This window comes from Hibiscus syriacus, unplaced genomic scaffold, assembly GCF_006381635.1.
Source record: "Hibiscus syriacus cultivar Baekdansim isolate YM2019G1 unplaced genomic scaffold, ASM638163v2 tig00112528_pilon, whole genome shotgun sequence".
Classification (NCBI taxonomy): domain Eukaryota; kingdom Viridiplantae; phylum Streptophyta; class Magnoliopsida; order Malvales; family Malvaceae; genus Hibiscus; species Hibiscus syriacus.
The window spans coordinates 531,731-552,943 of NW_024063356.1; the positions used below are offsets into that span (position 1 = coordinate 531,731).

General features: G+C 35.1%; 1 protein-coding gene and 1 pseudogene across 1 annotated transcript; both read right to left on the reverse strand.

Annotated features, from left to right (window-relative positions):
* Window positions 1–16,670: 16,670 nt before the first annotated feature.
* Window positions 16,671–17,892, reverse strand: LOC120181511 (LIM domain-containing protein PLIM2b-like). The gene is made up of 3 exons (XM_039186615.1): window positions 17,591–17,892; window positions 17,371–17,470; window positions 16,671–17,258 (listed from the first exon to the last, which is right to left on the reverse strand). Exons 1-3 carry the CDS (start codon window positions 17,723–17,725, stop codon window positions 16,756–16,758), a joined length of 738 nt encoding a protein of 245 aa, XP_039042546.1. The 5' UTR covers window positions 17,726–17,892; the 3' UTR covers window positions 16,671–16,755.
* Window positions 17,893–19,072: 1,180 nt separating this feature from the next.
* LOC120181540 lies at window positions 19,073–20,817 on the reverse strand (annotated as a pseudogene).
* Between the last annotated feature and the right edge of the window lie 396 nt (window positions 20,818–21,213).

Consider the following 21,213-nt stretch of genomic DNA (forward strand, 5'->3'; position numbering starts at 1 on the left):
AGCTGAATCAAAAAAAAGAGGGGATGGGGATAGATCACAAATTTGAGTGAAATCTCAGAGATCTATCGAAAACAAGGAAAAAATTAAATTAATTTTCGAGAAGAGCTCGAATGATTTGGGTTTTGGGAGGCGCAAAGGTTCCTTAATCGCTTGATTTTTGGTGGCAAAAGGAAGGCGATTTGACCGTGACATTATTTAATCGAATATTTATATTTTTAGTACCGTTTGATATATATTTCTCGAAGTGTCACCTTTTCGACTGAGCTGGCGAAAGGCGCATCCCCGATGACACGTTTTATTCGAGTTTTCGCTGAGTTGGATGCCACGTGTGGAAGGCGTATTTCACGGAATTCTGATGACTCGACTGTCACGCTGATATTTTGTTTAATAATAAATATTTATTTTTATTATTATTATAAATTAGTAATATATTATGTAAAGTGTTTTGATTATAATGTAAGAATTATCAAATGTATTTTGTTAATGTGTGTTAAAGTAGAGTGAATTATCTACATTAATATTGTAGATACTCGATTTGTCCGGGGTTATGTCGGGGCAGACCCGAAGCAGACCAGTTGAAGGCCCAACTTAAGTCCAGTGATCCTGTAGAACAATTTCCAGCCCATATGAATATTTCCTGGAAAACCAAAAAAAATGGTTATCGGGAGTTAACAAAAGGGGGGTTTCAGTTTTCATAGGATGGAGGGGGATATAAAATTGAAGGGCGGGCAGTTCTAAAGAGAGGAGGATGGGGACATAGAGAAAAGGAGAGTACAGAGTAAAAACGAGAAAAAAACACATAGAACAGAAAAGAAAAAGAAGATTTTGTTTGTAAATTTTTTCTGGTTTAGCATTCTGGAAACAATAAAAGGAAACAATTTTTTTTTCGATTTCATGGTTCCATTCGAAGGAAAGCATTATTCATTCACAAAAGGGCAATAATATTTTCAACAACCAGAAACGGATAGCATTAACAAGGAGGTATTTTATCTTATTTTATTTACTTTCTAGCAACTATTTGTGTGTGTTTTGTATTTGTTTTGAAAGAAAATAAGAGTTAGAAGCTTATCGATTTGAGTCACCGGGATTAATACTGAAGCATTGAGAATTATTCGGAGAGCCTTGCATGTAGATTATTTGTATTAGTTCCCATCTTTCGGAATTTTAAAATGAAAAATAGAGGTAAATTAGAAGGTTTAGTGTTTACCTTTTGGAGCCAATTGGTGAGTTCTTTGAGCATATCCATCATTTGTAAGAGTAGAGGTTAGGTCTTGAGAAATTAAAAAAATAGAATAGCGATCCAGGGAGAGACTGGAGAAAAATAGAACGGCGATAATGGCGTCTCGGTTGAAGGTGGGTGGCCATGGATTTTGGCCCCTGTTTCCATCGAGAAGAAAAGGAAAGTTGAAATGGAGAGTGGAGAGTGAAGTTTAGTGGCAGGAGGGGTTTCCTGCGTGAAGTAGATTAGGATTAGTTTAATATATATATATCTTAGTAATTTTGGGTTAATTATTTCTTGGTCACCAAATACAAAGATAAAATTAGGTTTTAGTCTTCATATTTTAGCGTGTTTGTATTTCAGTCACTTGTAAAATCTATATTCGAATTTTACCTTTTTATTTGTCCTAAAGTCATTATTTTTCAGTGTTGTTTGTTATTCTTTTGGATAAATTCTTTTTGGTACCCTTACTCGTTAAGCTCATTTTTATTTTAATCCTTGTTCTAATTATTGATATATATGTTTAATTTCCATTTCATTTAATTTTAGTCCGGATTAGTAATTTCTTTAATTGTTGTTGTTTAAACATTTGAATTATAGATTTTTGCATGTTTCTTTTTAATCCCATGTATATTTAGGATTTATTCTGAGTTCAGTCCTTTGTAAAAATGAGGTTTTTTATTATTATTATTATTTTAGTTTAAAAATCTTGTATGGTATAATGTGTTCATTTCCACACCATTTATTATCTTGTTTGTTATTATGGTGTTAAAGTTTCTATTCAATATTATGTAGTCTATATTTTAATAAGTACAATTTTTTTCGTAGTTTGATATGCTTGGTTTTTATTTTTGTATTTAAGTCACACTTATACATTATATGTTAATATGCATAGTTTATAATTTTTAATTAAATTATATGTATTTAATTTTTTTTGTATGTCACGTTGTATGATATTTTTAATTTTATTTAATTGATTTTGGCATGACATCCTTTTTCCACGATTCGCATGGTAACCTCATGTGCATAACTCGACATATTACATAATTGGATTAAGGGTAATACACTTTTAATTTAAAATTGTCCTGAGTGGCTTGTCTTAACTGATTAGAGGGCCGTTTTGACGATTTTAAATTAAAAGTGTATCCCGAAAATGAAATCAAAAAAATTGATTCGTCACCTAAAATTTGGGAACGAAAGAAAAGGAAATATTCGTTTATTTAAATTTATCGAGAAAAGGTTGTTATAGCTTTTAAGATCTGGTCTCGATATTTGTAAATAATCGAACATTCTTTATCTTTCTAAAACGACTTGGTTATTTTAATTTAATTTATTTGAGTGCTTTTGAATGTTTTTTTAAATTTACACCTTTTTTTATGGGATCAAAAGCCAAATTAAGTTCAAATTTGTAAAGTTCATTGCAAAAACGTTAATTAATCGACTAGGTACCGATTTAGGGCGTTGTGGGGGTGCTAATCCTTCCCCGCACGTAACCGACTCCCGAACTTGGATTTTGGTAACGCATACCTCAATTTGTTATTTTAATTAAAGTTAATTTTTATTTAAAATGACAAAGCATTTTTGGGTGCCTAATCACACCCTAATCAAAGATTGGTGGCGACTCTTCGAACCGTATTTTTCGATCGTAAAGGAAATTCAAATTTTTTCGAAACGAGAGGTCTTTTAAATCGCATATGTTTTTAAAATGAAAAGAGATAATTAAGAATTAATACGGTTTTCAAAATCTCACCTTTTTTCACCTTTTAAGAAAAAAATTGTTTCGACAGCTTGGCGACTCTGCTGGGGAACTTTTTTTTTAGAGAGTCAGGCCGATAGTCGATTAATTAATTGTCTTTGCAATTGAAAGTTATAAATTCATTTTAATTTGGTTTTTGATCCCTTGTTTGGTTTTTAATAAGTTTTGTTTGTATTTTGGTTTTTTAATTTAATTTGATTAACAATTAAATAGTTGTACTGATCTGTTTGCTAATGGTTTCAAATAATTGTGTGTTTTGGGATTTGATTTTCAGTGTTTTTATTGTTTGTTTTCGCTTTTCCTCACACACTGCACAGCAGCATTTTCATGACATGAGCTAAAACCCCGCTCCGTCCAAATTAAGTAGGAGCGAGAGACTATGCCCTCGTGTGGTTTTCACCTTCGCATGGGATAGTGGATTGCTCCTGGAGCTCACGCCTTATGGTCCTCGTGATGGTAATCACCTCCGCATGGACATAAGGAGGTGTGTTCCCTCGAAATTGAACTCGATCCCCTAAAGCCTGTGATGGGCCAGGATTGAGGGTTCGACAGCCCAAGGGGGCACCGACAAGGACAATTCGAGAACCTATTACTTTAAAACTGAACCCAGCATATAGTGAACATAGAGCCCGAACTTAGGTCGAGCCTAACCGAACCTTAAGAGTCCCGTGAGAAGGGTACACAAGGAAAAGCTTTTTGAGTCATTTATTTTCACTTTTCGAATAAATGCATGCGAATTAGAAATCATGCGGTTAGGTTTATTTGTCAAGCAAGCATGTGAATTAGATATTATGCGGTTAGGGTTTTAATGTTCAAACAAAGCATGGGGGTAGATATCTTGTTGGGTAGGATCTACTAAAACATGATTGGGTAGCCAACATGTAAGGGTAGGTTTTATTTAATGATTATGATATTTATTATCTTGTTGTTGATATTATGTGTGCTAACCCATTTTTTTCTATGTCTATTTTATTTTGATTTTATTGCATTCACATCTTCATATCATCACAAGGTGTTAATTCGCAAGTGATTGACTAATAAAAAGGCTGGTCATACTGAAACAAAAAATTCTTAACCATGTAGTCAAAATCAGGAGGTTTAAAGATATTCAGATGATCCACGAAGAAGGACATCCGATGAATGAAGAAATCTGAAGCTGATTGAAGACTTCCTTCAAAAGAGTGAAGGCCAAGATACCCTCAGAAGATAGATACAGTTACACCAAGGACAAGAAGACCCTTCACAAAGATATGAGACTACTTCGTATTGAAAGTAAAAATAGAGACCTCAAGATTCAATTTAAAGACATCTGACGTCATCAAAGGTGATAAAGTACGCCGATAACTTTGGGTGCAATATTAGATTCCATGAAGAGTACGGCTCAAGGAAATGAAGAAATGAAGAATCACATTTATATTTTGACTACATGGTGTACTGAATTCTTGTTGTCTAAATGAAGGTTGTTCTATAGTGGTCACTTTTAGGATTAACACCTTGTGCATGTGCATTTGCATTTGCATTCTTATTAGCATTAATTTATTTATTTTGTTATTGTTGCTTTTTGTCATTTTGTTATCTCATTTGTACTAACTTGTTTCTATATTGTTTTTTTTCTCTTTGTTCGCATTGCATGATCATGACATATTCAAAAGGTGTTGATTTGTGAGTGGTCATCATAGTAAAAGGTTTTCATGACGGACAAAGGGTTTCGTGAACAAGCAGGCTATAACATAGTCAATAAGTGGCATCCTATGAAAGCTTCGAGAATAGTGGAGGGTTGTGTGCATAAAGATCATATGGCGCACAAAGAGCACAATGAGATAAGAGAGATAAAAGAGCAAATGTCCAAGATGATGGATAGAATAGATGTTTTGTCCAAAGAAAGAGAGACTTCTACAAAAGAAAAGAAAGAACTCAATGAAAATAATCTCGAGGTGTCAGATACGCAATGGACTACTTTAGAACCTGTTGATTCTAGTCAGTATCAGAAATCACGCACAATCATTGTTCATATCAACAAGTTGTTTGGAAATGCCAAGGAAATAGTGGCAACTATAGAAGTTCAGAAGGATGAAAAGAAGCCATGCAGTCAGAACTCGTTGGTGTTTGATAGTTTACTTCCAACATCAAGGGAAATAAAAATGGAAACTCCAATTCAACCCAAGTTGAGAAGTGGCTCTCATTGTGATTACATCCCAATATCATATAAGGAATTGTATGATGAACTGTTAGAAGCCCGAGAAGTGGCACCGCATTATGTAAAACCTTTGCAACCTCCATATCCAAGTTGGTATGACGTCAACGTTCGTTGTGAATATCATGCTGGAGTTCAAGGACATTCTATTGAGAATTGTTCTACCTTCAAACGTCGAGTCCAACTTCTTCTAGATCATGGAGTATTGGAGTTTGAATTGAAAGGACAACCCAGTTTGAAAACAGATTATCCTGTTGAGTTTGAACCAACAATGACCAAAGGTAAGGGTATCAGTAAGGAAATCCATGAAGAAAATTGTTTGCCAAAATACGAAGCTCTGATTCGTCATTTAAGAAGTGAAAATGATAAATTGAGCAGAGAGATGGAAGCCATGCGAGATGATTTTCAAAGGATCAATCAGGCTTTTAAATTTGCTGGTATGGGAAATGTACTAGATGAGTGGATAACAGGAGTCGCTAAACTGAGGAATGACGCTGAACAGTGGAGAAGGAATTGTAAGGTACACGAGGGTCGAGCCGAGAAGTTTTCTCATGATTTACATATTGCAGAAATAAGACGCAATATAGTTGTTGATAATTTGGGAAAATATCAAGTCGAAATTCAGACGTTGAACAGATCCATTGCCAATATGGAAATCTCATATCAGCGCCATAAGCGGGAGAATGACGCTGAGCTAGAAGCCGTTAGAGCCAAGAACAAGAAGTTGATGAAGATTGTGGATGATTATAGTGATCTTATGCAAGAGCTTCATAACCACAATGACTTTCTTACAAGGAAGATTCAACAGCAGTGTCTACAGCTCCGAGAATCAGCACTCAAGATAGAGAAAATGGACAAAGTCATGAAAGAAGTTATGACCTAAGCAAGCAATGTGGCTCAGAAATGGGTTGATTTAGCTGGCTTTGCAAGAGAATTAAAGCAGATTGACAACTCAACCCCCGAGCATGAGTGGAAATTAAATTGGCTTTTGAAGGAGATAGAAAAGTTCGGAGTGAAAGTTGTCCGTTATATGTAAAGTTTGTTTGATGAACCGAAACCTTTGTGTTCAATGAAAGTTGTTTTAAGATGGTCACTCTGGAATGACACCTTTTGTATTTGCATCTGGCATTTGCATTACATGTATTTATTTAAGCATTTTACATGCATTAATTATAAAAACACAGAAATAATTTATGGAAGGTTATGTGACAGTAATAACAATATCATCCATTCATACTACTTTTCTCATCGTCATGAATAAGCAAATGGAAATATTGGAGCAATCTCATAAGGGATCACAAGATCAGTTGCAAGAGCAGTTAGTCGGGTCACAACAAGATACGGGGAATCAAGCATCGGGTTCTTTGCAAGGCGTATCGAATCAAATGATCCAGGTACTGGTACCACAGGCTGCTAGTAAAGAGAAAATAAAGGATAAAGGAAATCAATCTCATCAAACTGGTACATCAAGAGTGATAATTTGCCCTGGAGCGTCTAACTCAGACCTAGGGACGAGCCTCATCAATTTTGAACAATTTGAAGACAAATTCAGGTGGTTGAATGAAGCCATTGAAGATATGAAGATTGTTAATGCCCCTCACAAGGAGTTAGAAGCTAGAGAACTTTGTTTGGTCCCTGATTTGGTCATCCCACATGAATTTAGGGTGCCTAATTTTGAGAAATATGATGGCACTAGTTGTCCCATAATTCATCTAAAGATGTTTTGTAGAAAGATGGAAGGGTACCTAAATAATGACAATATATTGATTCATTACTTCCATGATAGTCTGCTGGGCCGGCTGTAGTATGGTATAACCGTTTGAATAAAGAACATATCAAGACATGGGTCAACCTAGCTGATGCTTTTCTGGGACAATATCAATATGTTAAAGGCTTAGCCCCACAACGTCATGACCTTCAAAGGATAAGAATGAAAGCTATTGAGAGCTTTAAATAATATGCCCTAAGATGGAGAGGAATGGCAGCACAAGTTCAACCTCCTTTGTTAGAAGAAGGAATATCATATATGTTTCACGATTCTCTTCCAGCTCCTTTCTTTGAGTTAATGTTGGGAAAGTCGACGAATAACTTCAAGGATCTTATGACAGCTGGAGAGTTAATTGAGGATGCAATCAGCAAAGGAAACTTGAAAGACACTTCTAAAAACCCAACCGATCAAAAGGAACAAGCTGATGAGGTGAATGAATGTCACGTCCAGAGCTCTCAAAGTCGTAAAAGAAAAGGGGTAACGGGTTACTCGAGGCATCTAAAGAAAGTCCCAAGATCGAAAAATGCTTTGAAAGTGTTCCAAACTCCTATCTCAGATCTATATCCCCATTTGATTGAAGGTCAATACCTCACACCGAGGCCAGTGAAAGTGCAACCAGACCCTTCTGCTCATAGCTATAATCAAGATAGTGTCTGTGATTTCCACTTGGGGGCATTGGGACATTCTACGGGAAACTGTAGGCCGCTGTTAAAGGAGATAGAGATGCTTGTGGCAAATGGGATGTTAACAGAGGAATTGGTGGAACAGTGGATGACGAGCTTGAGTGGGGCATCAAAGAACAATATATAACATCCGTTTGAGTTAAGTACCACAACATTAGATGGGTAATGGGGCATCCTAATTAGGAAGAGATCATTTCATTCATTATGGAGCTTTATTTCATTTGCAACATCATGTTTGAACTTGTTTTTCATCATTTCTCAGTTTTTTTTATAATGATGTTTAAATAAATTCATGTTACTTTGAGGATTGTGAGCATTGAATCGAATTTGCAACTTGAAATTTTTTGAATACCTACTGAATTAAAAACTCTGTAAATGATTAGAGTTATAAATCTTTGACAAGATGACAAGGTTGAAACCTGATAAAACAAAGACCTTTACCTTCTCTCCAGAAGATACAATCGAACACCATACCCTTCTATTGCAAGGACCGGTATAACCTTATTCTATCATAAGGATACGAACAAGAGGCTTGGTATTCAGGTATGTATAGGAGCGGACAACATGGAGCATCTTTTGTGTATGATGTTACAAAACCAACTAGATTTCACTTCTGTTGATGACGTTCAATGATGATTATGATCCTTACAGATGTAATAGTCGAGTAGGTGAATCTAGTTTAAGTCAGTTGCTTGGAAATTGAACTCTAACGATGAGATTTTCTGACTTTCAACAACACCTAGACTATGACAGGTTCTTCTTGACAAGCTTAAGAAATTGGACCCGTATACCCAAATTATAATATTATATGTATACAATAAAGCTTGAGATGTCCCTCTAGAGCAATTGGTTAAACGCCCCGGCTTTATGGACATAATTCAGCTAGCTTAATAAAGGTGATTATATTATATGTATACAATAAAGCTGAGCTATTCCGCTAAAGCAATTGGTTATAGAGGAAACTCGAAAGCCCTGGCTTTATGAATAAATTATATTTAAACCATGACCTTGATCGGGTACCTGGCAATTTGGTGTATGCTCCACTGTGATTGTCAAGTCAAAGACTTTGTGATGAGACGAACCCTTCAGCTAGCCCGATAGAGGCAAATTACAATAAAGCTGATTTCAGCTAGCCAGACAATGGCAAATTAAATCAAGTTTTTCTAAATAAGGAGTTTCGGTAAAGATTGACTAAGGGAGTTAAGGAAAACCTGTTATAGTCAACTTCACACGAGCACTCAGGAATTTCATTTTTAGATCGATATTTCTGTACTGTCTTTGTTAGAGGAGTCTACGAGGCTTGAACAAATGGAAGATTTCAGAGAACTGAAATAGAAGTGTTCTATAAAGTCTAGTAATTGATTATGCAAGTTGCGTCATTTTGTCTGTATCCGATTAAAATACCAAGCCAGAAGAAGGGCATGTTGTGATGTTCACGAAGACCGAGAAAGAAATATAAGTTTGTTGGCTGAAACCTTAAAAAATAGAAAGCCAACTGAAGCCAACCCATCAATTTTGACACTTGTCAAAGAGTTATAACTCTGAAAAATTAAATAGTTATTGATTCTTTTGATATTTTTTGAACTCATGTTTATGATTTGATTTGATTATGAGCCTGAATTAAGGGGCAATATTTTATAAAATTCTTTCATTCTTTGATCCCTATAATAAGAGAAAAGGGAAAAACATTTTCAAACATGACAGTTTCAAGTGTGAAAGGTCCTTGAAGCTTGTGAGACTCATTATGCCTCTATTGGAGAAAAGGAATAAGCAATGCCAGAACATGAAGTATTCCACGATCTTGAAGTAGATGATCCAAGAGAACATAATGAATGAAGAATGAAACTTATAAAATTTCCTTGTGACGTTGTCAATTACCCATCAAGAAGAAGATGATCTCATTATTCAGAAGGGGCACATATTACAACTTGTATAAAATGCAAGACATTTTGTTAGAAAAATTAGGCACTTAAGTGTTTATGACAATGTGAAGAGACGCCTTTAAACTACTTGACAACACTACTATGTAGTGACACGAGAATGAGAACATTCAAGTTATGATATGTTGGGCACAAAGAAATCCAAGAGTACCCACTTTGGGGCATGACCAGAAACCCATATCATGTTGGGATGACAAGATTCAGATCAAGAAGATATTGAGAATGAGCCTCACAACTTGAAGTGTTAGGGGCAGACCGTGAATTTGAGCAGAGCTTACCTTGTAAAGCAAATCAACTGAGCATTGATCAATGGCAGAGTCCTGGAAGAACAACTCTGAAAGTATAATTGAGCCAAGGACGGAAATAGGGCAACACAGTCGTATTTCTTACTATAGCAAGATGTTGAGAGAGAAAACACTTTCTCCGAAATAAAGAAAGAAAACAAAGACGACAAGAAGAAGATCAGAGGGCTTGTCAAAGATGAAAGTTGGAAACCGTGAGTTGCTACACGAGCATATGAAGTAGACCCTTGAAAGAATGATCAAATAGAAGAAGATCAAGCTCACCACTCTGGAGCCAAGTGAAAATTGATTCAACATTTATGCATTCATGAAAACATCATTTGCATAAAAGAAAATGCATTACACTGATACATTTAATTGCATTAGTGTTTCATGCATAAATACATGATTTTGACAGATCTTCCCGTGAAAAGAGAAGATTCATGATGTCAAAAGCCCGACAAGTTTGAAGGGAAAATTTCCAACCTCAAACGCAAGGAGTTACATTTAGAGAGGCATGCCCTGAAGAATTGAGAGGTCTAATCCACAGAAGAGGCATTACTCTGAAGTCATGACCATCAGATATAGAAGAAAAACATAGATGTTCATGTATGAAGAGAGGAGTCACTCGATTAAAGTGACTTGTACACAGGAGATTGGGGCAAAGTCAAGTATTCACCAAAGAGTAGTAAAGCAAATCCATTTTGTAAGCCTTCACCAAAGAGTAGTGAAGCATCATCTTAAGCCTTCACGGAAGAGTAGTGAAGCAAATCCATCTGTAAGCCTTTAGAGCAAGATGATAAGTCCTTCGGGCCATCCATAAAACCTTCGGGTAGGATGTTTTTACATGAATTTGAAAATGAAAAAAAATGATGTTTTGAGAAGATGAAATTTTTGAAAACAAAGAATGTGATTTTCAAAATTTCACAATTTATAAGTCCTTCGGGCCATCAGTAAGTCTTTCGAGCATGATGCTTAAATCCTTCGGGTCATCTGTAAGCCTTTAGAGCAAGATGATAAGTCCTTCGGGCCATCCATAAAACCTTCGGGTAGGATGTTTTTACATGAATTTGAAAATGAAACTTATGTTTTAAGAAGATGAAATTTTTGAAAACGAAGAATGTGATTTTCAAAATTTCATAATCAGTAAGTCTTTCGAGCATGATGATAAATCCTTCGGGTCATCCATAAGACCTTCGGGTAGGATATTTTCACACCAAGATGATAAGTCCTCCGGGCCATTTTAAGCCTTCTCGGAAGAGCATTGGAGCCAACCATCAGATCATCAGATGTGGGAGGAAAGAGAATGTTCTCAAGTACAAAGAAACAGAACAATTGATTAAAAGAAAATGCGCACGAATTAACCGATTCAAGGTCCCAGGAAGAGAGAGGTTTAGATGGTAGCCGAGTCCAAAAAGATTCTCATATCTAGATTAACCTTCAAAGTTGAGCATTCATGGAAGAATAGTGAAGCAGAATCACACCAGAAGATTGTTCGAGTTCTATTCCCTGAAGCAAGAGGGAGTGAACCCGTGGGCAGAAGATTGTTCGAGTTCTACCCCCTGAAGCAAGAGGGAGCGAACCCGAAAGCAGAAGATTATTCGAGTTCTACTCCCTGAAGAAATAGGGAGCGAACCCATTTTTAGAAGATTGTTCGAGTTCCTTAATCCCTTAACAAGAGGGAGCGGACCCGTCATTTGAAGAATTTTCAAGTTTCATTTATCTCGAAGTAACAATGGAGTGCTGTAATCTTTTAAAGTTCTCAAGACCGGACAAACTCAATTATCTTTTGATCTTTGCTATATTCTCGTTACACGACAATGAGCAAAGAGGGGCAGCTGTAGATACTCGATTTGTCCGGGGTTATGTCGGGGCAGACCCGAAGCAGACCGGTTGAAGGCCCAACTCAAGCCCAGTGATCCTGCAGAACAATTTCCAGCCCATATGAATACTTCCTGGAAAACCAAAAAAATGGTTATCGGGAGTTAACAAAAAGGGGGGGTTTTCAGTTTTCATAGATGGAGGGGGATATAAAATTGGAGGGTGGGCAGTTCTAAAGAGAGGAGGATGGGGACATAGAGAAAAGGAGAGTACAGAGTAAAAACGAGAAAAAAACACATAGAACAGAAAAGAAAAAGAAGATTTTGTTTGTAAATTTTTTCTGGTTTAGCATTCTGGAAACAATAAAAGGAAACAATTTTTTTTTCCGATTTCATGGTTCCATTCGAAGGAAAGCATTAATCATTCACAAAAGGGCAATAATATTTTCAACAACCAGAAACAGATAGCATTAACAAGGAGGTATTTTATCTTATTTTATTTACTTTCTAGCAACTATTTGTGTGTGTTTTGTATTTGTTTTGAAAGAAAATAAGAGTTAGAAGCTTATCGATTTGAGTCACCGGATTAATACTGAAGCATTGAGAATTATTCGGAGAGCCTTGCATGTAGATTATTTGTATTAGTTCCCATCTTTCGGAATTTTAAAATGAAAAATAGAGGTAAATTAGAAGGTTTAGTGTTTACCTTTTGGAGCCAATTGGTGAGTTCTTTGAGCATATCCATCATTTGTAAGAGTAGAGGTTAGGTCTTGAGAAATTAAAAAAATAGAATAGCGATCCAGAGAGAGACTGGAGAAAAATAGAACGGCGATAATGGCGTCTCGGTTGAAGGTGGGTGGCCATGGATTTTGGCCCCTGTTTCCATCGAGAAGAAAAGGAAAGTTGAAATGGAGAGTGGAGAGTGAAGTTGAGTGGCAGGAGGGGTTTCCTGCGTGAAGTAGATTAGGATTAGTTTAATATTAGGTTTAGTTTAATATATATATCTTAGTAATTTTGGGTTAATTATTTCTTGGTCACCAAATACAAAGATAAAATTAGGTTTTAGTCTTCATATTTTAGCGTGTTTGTATTTCAGTCACTTGTAAAATCTATATTCGAATTTTACCTTTTTATTTGTCCTAAAGTCATTATTTTTCAGTGTTGTTTGTTATTCTTTTGGATAAATTCTTTTTGGTACCCTTACTCGTTAAGCTCATTTTTATTTTAATCCTTGTTCTAATTATTGATATATATGTTTAATTTCCACTTCATTTAATTTTAGTCCGGATTAGTAATTTCTTTAATTGTTGTTGTTTAAACATTTGAATTATAGATTTTTGCATGTTTCTTTTTAATCCCATGTATATTTAGGATTTATTCTGATTTCAGTCCTTTGTAAAAATGAGGTTTTTTATTATTATTATTATTTTAGTTTAAAAATCTTGTATGGTATAATGTGTTCATTTCCACACCATTTATTATCTTGTTTGTTACTATGGTGTTAAAGTTTCTATTCAATATTATGTAGTCTATATTTTAATAAGTACAATTTTTTTCGTAGTTTGATATGCTTGGTTTTTATTTTTGTATTTAAGTCACACTTATACATTATATGTTAATATGCATAGTTTATAATTTTTAATTAAATTATATGTATTTAATTTTTTTTGTATGTCACGTTGTATGATATTTTTAATTTTATTTAATTGATTTTGGCATGACATCCTTTTTCCACGATTCGCATGGTAACCTCATGTGCATAACTCGACATATTACATAATTGGATTAAGGGTAATACACTTTTAATTTAAAATTGTCCTGAGTGGCTTGTCTTAACTGATTAGAGGGCCGTTTTGACGATTTTAAATTAAAAGTGTATCCCGAAAATGAAATCAAAAAAATTGATTCGTCACCTAAAATTTGGGAACGAAAGAAAAGGAAATATTCGTTTATTTAAATTTATCGAGAAAAGGTTGTTATAGCTTTTAAGATCTGGTCTCGATATTTGTAAATAATCGAACATTCTTTATCATTCTAAAACGACTTGGTTATTTTAATTTAATTTATTTGAGTGCTTTTGAATGTTTTTTTAAATTTACACCTTTTTTTTATGGGATCAAAAGCCAAATTAAGTTCAAATTTGTAAAGTTCATTGCAAAGACGTTAATTAATCGACTAGGTACCGATTTAGGGCGTTGTGGGGGTGCTAATCCTTCCCCGCACGTAACCGACTCCCGAACTTGGATTTTGGTAACGCATACCTCAATTTGTTATTTTAATTAAAGTTAATTTTTATTTAAAATGACAAAGCATTTTTGGGTGCCCAATCACACCCTAATCAAAGATTGGTGGCGACTCTTCGAACCGTATTTTTCGATCGTAAAGGAAATTCAAATTTTTTCGAAACGAGAGGTCTTTTAAATCGCATATGTTTTTAAAATGAAAAGAGATAATTAAGGATTAATGCGGTTTTCAAAATCTCACCTTTTTTCACCTTTTAAGAAAAAAATTGTTTCGACAAATATGATAGAACAATATATGAAAATCAGTTTTGATTTTATTGTAGTTATAGGAAAAATGTATGAAATTATAATATTACACATATGGTTATATTATTATTTTTGATTTTAATTATCGATCTATTAATTTTATTAGTTAATTATTTAAATATTATCAATCTAGTCATTTCTTATCAATATTTAACGAAAATATTGATGCATAAGTTAATAAATAATATTTATATAAATATATTAATAAAAAATATAATAACTATTTAAAAAAATACTAACATAAAAATAAATTTATTACCACTAATAATAAATTTAAAACTCAAATAATTAGAGAATTTGAGTTATATAAGAGAGGAGAATATGATTTTGGTGTGAAGAATGAGGGATGGTTGAGGGGGTTTATATAGGGGAGGAGGAGGGGTAGTTAGGGAAAACGGATGGGGGCATTTATGGCATTTAATGGAAGGTGCGTCTCCGGGGATGTGCCTTCCACACGTGGCAGTGGAGTCATCAGAATCCCGTGAAGACGCGTCCCCGGAGATGCGCCTTCCACACGTGACATCCAACTCAGCGAAAATTCGGGTAAAGCGCGTTTCCGGGGATGCGCCTTTCGCCAGCTCAACCGAAAGAATATCACTTCGAAAAATATATATCAAATGATGCTAAAAAGATAAATATTCGATTAAACAATGTTAGTTTAGTCAAATCGCCCAAAAAGGAAACAAAATGATGTTAGATTTTGGAACGAAATTAGTAGAGGAGAAGAGACTCGCTTTGATTCTTAGTCGCTTCTGAGTTTATCGAGAAAATTAAATTAGGACATCTTGATATTCTTTTCTTAAATTTTCATATTCGTGAAATTCACGATAAAGTACACCAAAGGTCTCTCAACTATGATCAAATGATTATTTTGACAACTAAACTAAAACAATTATAAAATGATCATTACAATTATTAAATTATTACTTAATGATCATCATTGTACTTTTATAATAATAAAGTTTGATCAATTTAATGACCATTATATAGTATTTTGATAAAATATAATGATTATTTTGTATAAATTTGATGAGCTTAATTATCATTTTATATTATTGTGGTGCTTATTTTGTAATAGTTTAATAAATTTAATTAATATTTATAATTCTTTTAAAAATTTAATGACTAAAATGATCATGTGATCATAGGTTAGGGGCATATGGTATCCTTTATCCTAATTATATTGCCAACAGCAACTAACCCACATATTTTTAAGAGATAACACGGCTTGCAAGTAAAGACGACAATTTAATTTGAATCCGACGGTTTTGATCCAACCCGATTATTTAGGCCATTTTTATATAAATAAAAAATTAGGGTTTAGATTAGATTGGGTCAGATTTTTTAAGGGTGGGCTGGGTTAAGTTCGGGTTCGGGTGGAGGTTAAAATACCACGACCCGACCCAAGATAATAATGTAATTTTCTTAAAAATTTTATTATTTTTTTCAAATTAAATATTTATTTTATATCGGATTGGGTTGTGTCAGATATGGTCAGATTTATACTTTTAAAATTCGGTTCGGATCATAGTCGAGTAGAGAGTATATATTTTTTTAGACTGGGTCGGATGAAATTGAGAATATAAAATTTTTGGGTCGTGTCGAATTCAGATGGAGGGTGCATATTTTCTGGTCGGACCAGGTTGAACAAAAATCCTACCCGTTGCCATCTTGACTTGTAAGTATTTTGTATTTCTCTCAAAATGGGATTAAAAATGAATAATTACATTATACAAATAAATGGTATACCAATGTTTATTAATGGATTAATAAGAAAGGTTAAGAACTAACAATCAGTTTGTCTAGTGAGATGATGCACTAGGTCCCTTAAACAAAGTCAGGGATTAGAATCCTGACATTTGCGAATGGAGTAAATTGGGCTGGGAGGATCGCTCTCTTCTTTGTAATACCTGATCTGAATTAGTTGATTAATAGATCATATACGTGATTAATTCAAAAAAAAAAATAGCTTAGGAGGGAAGGTGCTTGGTGAGTCAGGAATTGAGTGGGACTCATGACAACGTTGGTGAGCTCTGCTCAACTCAAAGCGGAAAAGCAGCAATTATCTATTCTTTTCGGAATATTACTCATGTATCATTTGAATGGAACCTGTACGATTAAAGATTTTAAATTTAAATAATTATATTTATATTATTAATAATTAAAAAATGTAAATAGATAATACACGTATAAGTATATATATATATATATATATATGAAAAGGTAAAATTAACCAATGCCTAGTTATTTGTTTGATGTAAAAAATTAATGGTAAAATTTTAGCAAAATAATAAAGAATTAGATTGGTGTAATTTTTTTACGTATAGTTAAATATATACGATTAAATTTGGTGGTTAATTTATTAAATTAATGAATGTTTGATGGAGGTGTATCTTTATATATTTTAATCTTATTTAAAATTTAAAGTTACTCAAAAACGATGTTTAAATTATTGCGGAATCAAAGTGAAGAAAGTATTGAAATATCAACTTTTTGATATCATCTGCGCCAGCCAATCAAACCACTACACACTCTTTTCAAAACATCACGCGCTCGATTTTTTTTTTTGAGAAAGAAAAAAGAATCGATCGATCGATTGTCTTGAATCATTTCCATTGTCGTCGTCGTCGTCTTTTTCTTCCTTTATATCACGACTACTCTTCGGATTCGTCTTGATCGGCCGGCGCATCATCTTCTTGATCAGCTCGGTTGTTTTCAGCGAATTCGGTGGATGAGGAGGCGGAGCCGTTCTCCTATGCGCAGCAGCCTGGAGGACGTGGGTGTAATTCCCTTTCACCATGAACAGCTGTGCGAAGTGGTGCTTGCAGTACAGCACGCCGTCGAGCGACGCGTACGACGAGTGGGTCAACGGACAACCGCCGTGAGCGCAACGGAAGCAATTCTTGTGGTACAATTCCCCTTCCATCGTAACCTTTTCCAACGGGTACACTGTTTTCTCGCAAGCACGACATTTGTCTATGGTTCCGGAAAACATGGATGAAAGTTTGTTGGGAGTCCTCGGCTGATCATCTTTCCTGTCGTTCTTCGCTGTCAAAAGGTTATCAGCAAAGAGAATTAATGTTTTTAGCCTTAGCCATGCAGCAAAAAGAAAGTAAATAATTTAAGAAAATTTAAGGGTGGGAGTAAATATAAATTGTACTTGATTGGAAATTCTTGCTGAAATTGCCAGACTCCTTAAATAGTTGTTCAAAATGAGTCCTGCAATACAGGACTCCATCCATGGAGGAGTAGTTGGACATCTGTGAAGGAAAGAGATGAACATATTCACATCATTAAACTCGTTTTTCGATTTCATCGAGGATCGTTGTTCGAGTTTACAGAATCAAAACATCAACAACAACAAAAAAATCGAAAGATACCTCGAGTTTGCCCTTGCAATGGGTGCATTTGAAGCATGTTTTGTGGTAAGGGGAACCTTCGAGGGTCATCATGTCCACAACATAGACAGTCTTGTCACAAGCCTTGCACTTGTCCAAAGTTCCCGTGAATGCCATTGTTGTTGGCCTTGTTTTTGGGGTTAGAACTTGGCTTGTGGGTTCGGTTTTGTCGATGGAACAGAGGAACTGTTGGGCAAGAACAAAAGATGCAACTCGACCACCCCGGTTTGTGGTTTCTGACAAGATGAGAGCTGATGATCGAAACAGCCGTGTTGGGCCTGGTTTATATATATATATATATAAAGAGGGTTCGAGGGATGGCGAGAATTCTGATGGGGGTTGAGCTGGTTAATTGGCCACACACGTGATTGGGGATGCTTAAATTTTGGGACAGCTTAAATGCACTAATTGTGGAGAAAAACCAGGGCCTTTAGCTTTTGACCTCTTCTTTCTTTAGAGAGTGGTGCTAATTGTCTAACATGCACAATGATTTCAATGTTATCCGACTATATCATAAAATAATCCATCTACCATTCAAATCAAATAGAAGTATGCCATACTAATCTCTGGCCCGATTCGAAAACAGGCCGTAATAACATGGGAGTATTATTTTTCTTTTACAATTTGTGTTAATATTTATAGATCAAATCAATTTTTTATTTTGTTTAGTCGGTGGCGTCACCGATTTTGATATTGTTTGTCGACCGTCATTGTCTCTTCTCTTTGTTCTTTTAGTTTTTTAATGAAAATAATTATATCTCTGTGACATGTTTATCTAGCCTTTATAGCACGTTTATCTCGTCTTTATGGCACGTTTATCTATTCCTTTTGGTAGTTTTCAGTTGTTTGACCGCTGTTTTTGCTTATTTTTTTCTCAGGGTTGGATTTGATATCACCACGATTGATCAAGATGACGCTTATTTGTTATCATGATGATATTCTCTGCTTTGGACTCTCTGATTGATTTGGATACGTGTTTTGCGCTCGTGAATAGTTTTCTCACGTCACTTGATTCTGATTTGCGATTTTTCGGTGGTCTTTAGTAGTTTCATCTCATTTTGTTGTTCGTTTGTCGATACAATCAAATTTATTCGTATCTTTATTTTATTCGAGCATTTGTTAGATTTTTAATATTTTCCTTTTATTGTCCCTGTGTGATCTTGGAGTCTAGTTTTTGTGTCAATGGTTATAGAAAAATATCATAATTATAATTTAGTTTACGTTTAGAATTATGCTTGTAAATCTTCATTTTAATTTTGGATATTTTTTATTTTTAATAAAACTAGCAGGTTTTTTTTAAAACAAAATGGGAGGTATTCGACCCAACAAAGAAGACCCTTTCATTTGTTCCTTCACTAACAAAGCAACAATCTGAATAGCATTTGGAACACCTGATCTAAAACTAATAGCTTGAAGAAAAATACAAAATATAATCCAATGGAAGCTTAATTCATTGGTTTTAAGATCACTTTAAACTGAGAATCTGTCTGTAAATGATTTCGATTTGCTGATACATTCATTAGCTAAATCTTTCATCAAAAGGATGACGACACTTCCGTTCTAAGGAAAAAACGACCTGAAGGGCCATTATTTGTCAGCAATGCTAACCTTGCAACATTTTCAGCTCCTTCAGCTGCAGTTAGGACCCCAAAATTGCAAGTTATATCGGTTTTAACAAAGCCTGGGCCAATGGAATTGACAAGGAAACTTGGGTACTTCTTTGCTAGAATCCTGGTGTAGGCATTCATCGCTGCTTTAGAGAGTGTGTATGCTGAGAAATAAGTAGGCCATCCTTGATCTTTCAGTGATCCTTCTTTGAAATCTTTAAGAACTGTTTTAAAACTTCATCCAATTGTTCTTCTGTAAGATTCTCGGCATCACTCATCACTTTGTTGGCCCATTGATTGGGTACATTCTGCACAATCATGACAGATGATGATTAAAAACTAATGCTTAGGCGGCTATGGATCCAAGAGAAAAGAGAGATGTCACCCAGATGCTGCAAGTCAACATGAAAAAGGGAGCAGTCGGACGAACCCCAACAATCTATACTATGGCCAGAGCCGGTGGCGGTTTTACAGAGCCGGGAGCAACTCGGATTGGAGCCATAACACACTTGCAACATGGCCTATATTAAATAGGTAGAGTGCTCGAGCACCAAGTGTGCAAAACGCTCACGTCTTTGCGCGGCCCCCATCCGAAGCACTCTTGGCTCTGTGAACCTATCACGGGGAATACTGATTGTTGAGGATTCGACTGGCTGTCCGAACAAAATTTCGCGGATTTCTCCCGAAAGAGGAGGAGGGAGTCCCCCCCCTCCCCCAACAAATGTGTATATCATGTACCTTCAACAACCCCCTAATAGAGGAAACATTGACAATCCTGGGGGAGTCAGATAACTGGAGGAGGGGAACAAATGCTTCAACCATTCTTTTTGCACCATAGTAGTTGGCTTCCAAGCATTCTTCTGCCAACTCAAATGTCTGAGTTGCAATCTCAAACTGACTGGCTTGCTCTTCACTTGGCTGCACGAATTAAGAGGAATCCTTCCTAATTCATATTTTGCTCTTCACCACATATAAAGATTTCATCATAAAAGGAGTTGCAATTTATCTGTTCTTTCTCACACCAGTAATGACTATCCCAGTTCCAGATCAGATCTTAAATCTACATTTCTATTAACAGATTAAATTACTTACAAAGTAACCAGCAAGTTGAATGGCTTCAGCAAGAGCTTGCTGGTGCAGAACAGCTCCAAAAACGCCAGCATTGTTAACCAAAACATCGAGTTTTCCGAATTTCGATTCTACATAATCTGCAAGCGAGGCAACACTCGAAGGGTCTGTTACATCAAGTTGATGAAAAACCACATTATCATATAAACCGGAATCTTTGAGTATTGCAAAAGCTTCGAGTCCCCTTTTTTCATCTCTGGAAGTCAAAACCACCGTCATCCCTCTTGAAGCCAGGTTCCTGCATAGCTCAAAACCGATTCCCTTGTTGGCTCCAGTTACGACTGCAAACCTAAGAGGCAGAGAGGAAGATTTTGATGGAGGTAAAGAAATTTACAGGTAGTATCAAAGAAATTAAGAAAGCAAGAGATATACCTTTTGTTTGCAAGAAAGGCCGTGCTTTCTGCCATTTTCTGAACCGAACAACTAAATGAATATGACGGTAGTTGTAGCTTGAAGGGTTAGTTCACTATAAGTGCACCAAAATGTTTAAGAAAAGAAAAGGAAAATCATGGTTGATAGTTAGGTAAATTGTCACGTTAACAATTAATCATTTTTTTTATTAAGTTAACAATTAATCATTGAGTTTTAAGTTATGTATTAATATTATTATTTATTTCTTTTTATTATTAGGCTCTTTTGTCTTTTATTATCATTGATATATTAAATTATTTAAAAAAATAATGATGTGGTAGGTTTTTCTTGTTTCCCAAATAAAAAATCATTAGTTTTTTCGATTATTTTTATTAGTTAATTATCACTCGTTATTAGGGATGGTAAACGAGTATAATTTCGTGTATTTCATACCGTACTCGTTTTAATTGGGGCAAGGATGGATATAACTTTAGTTAGCAGTGGGCATGTGTGAATTTA

Coding starts and splice junctions, on each gene's coding strand:
- LOC120181511 (XM_039186615.1), bottom strand. CDS start 17,725: ATGGCATTCACGGGAACTTTGGACAAGTGCAAGGCTTGTGACAAGACT. Junction 17,471..17,590: donor ATTGCAAGGGCAAACTCGAG/GTATCTTTCGAT, acceptor TTTCCTTCACAG/ATGTCCAACTACTCCTCCAT. Junction 17,259..17,370: donor CAGCAAGAATTTCCAATCAA/GTACAATTTATA, acceptor ACCTTTTGACAG/CGAAGAACGACAGGAAAGAT.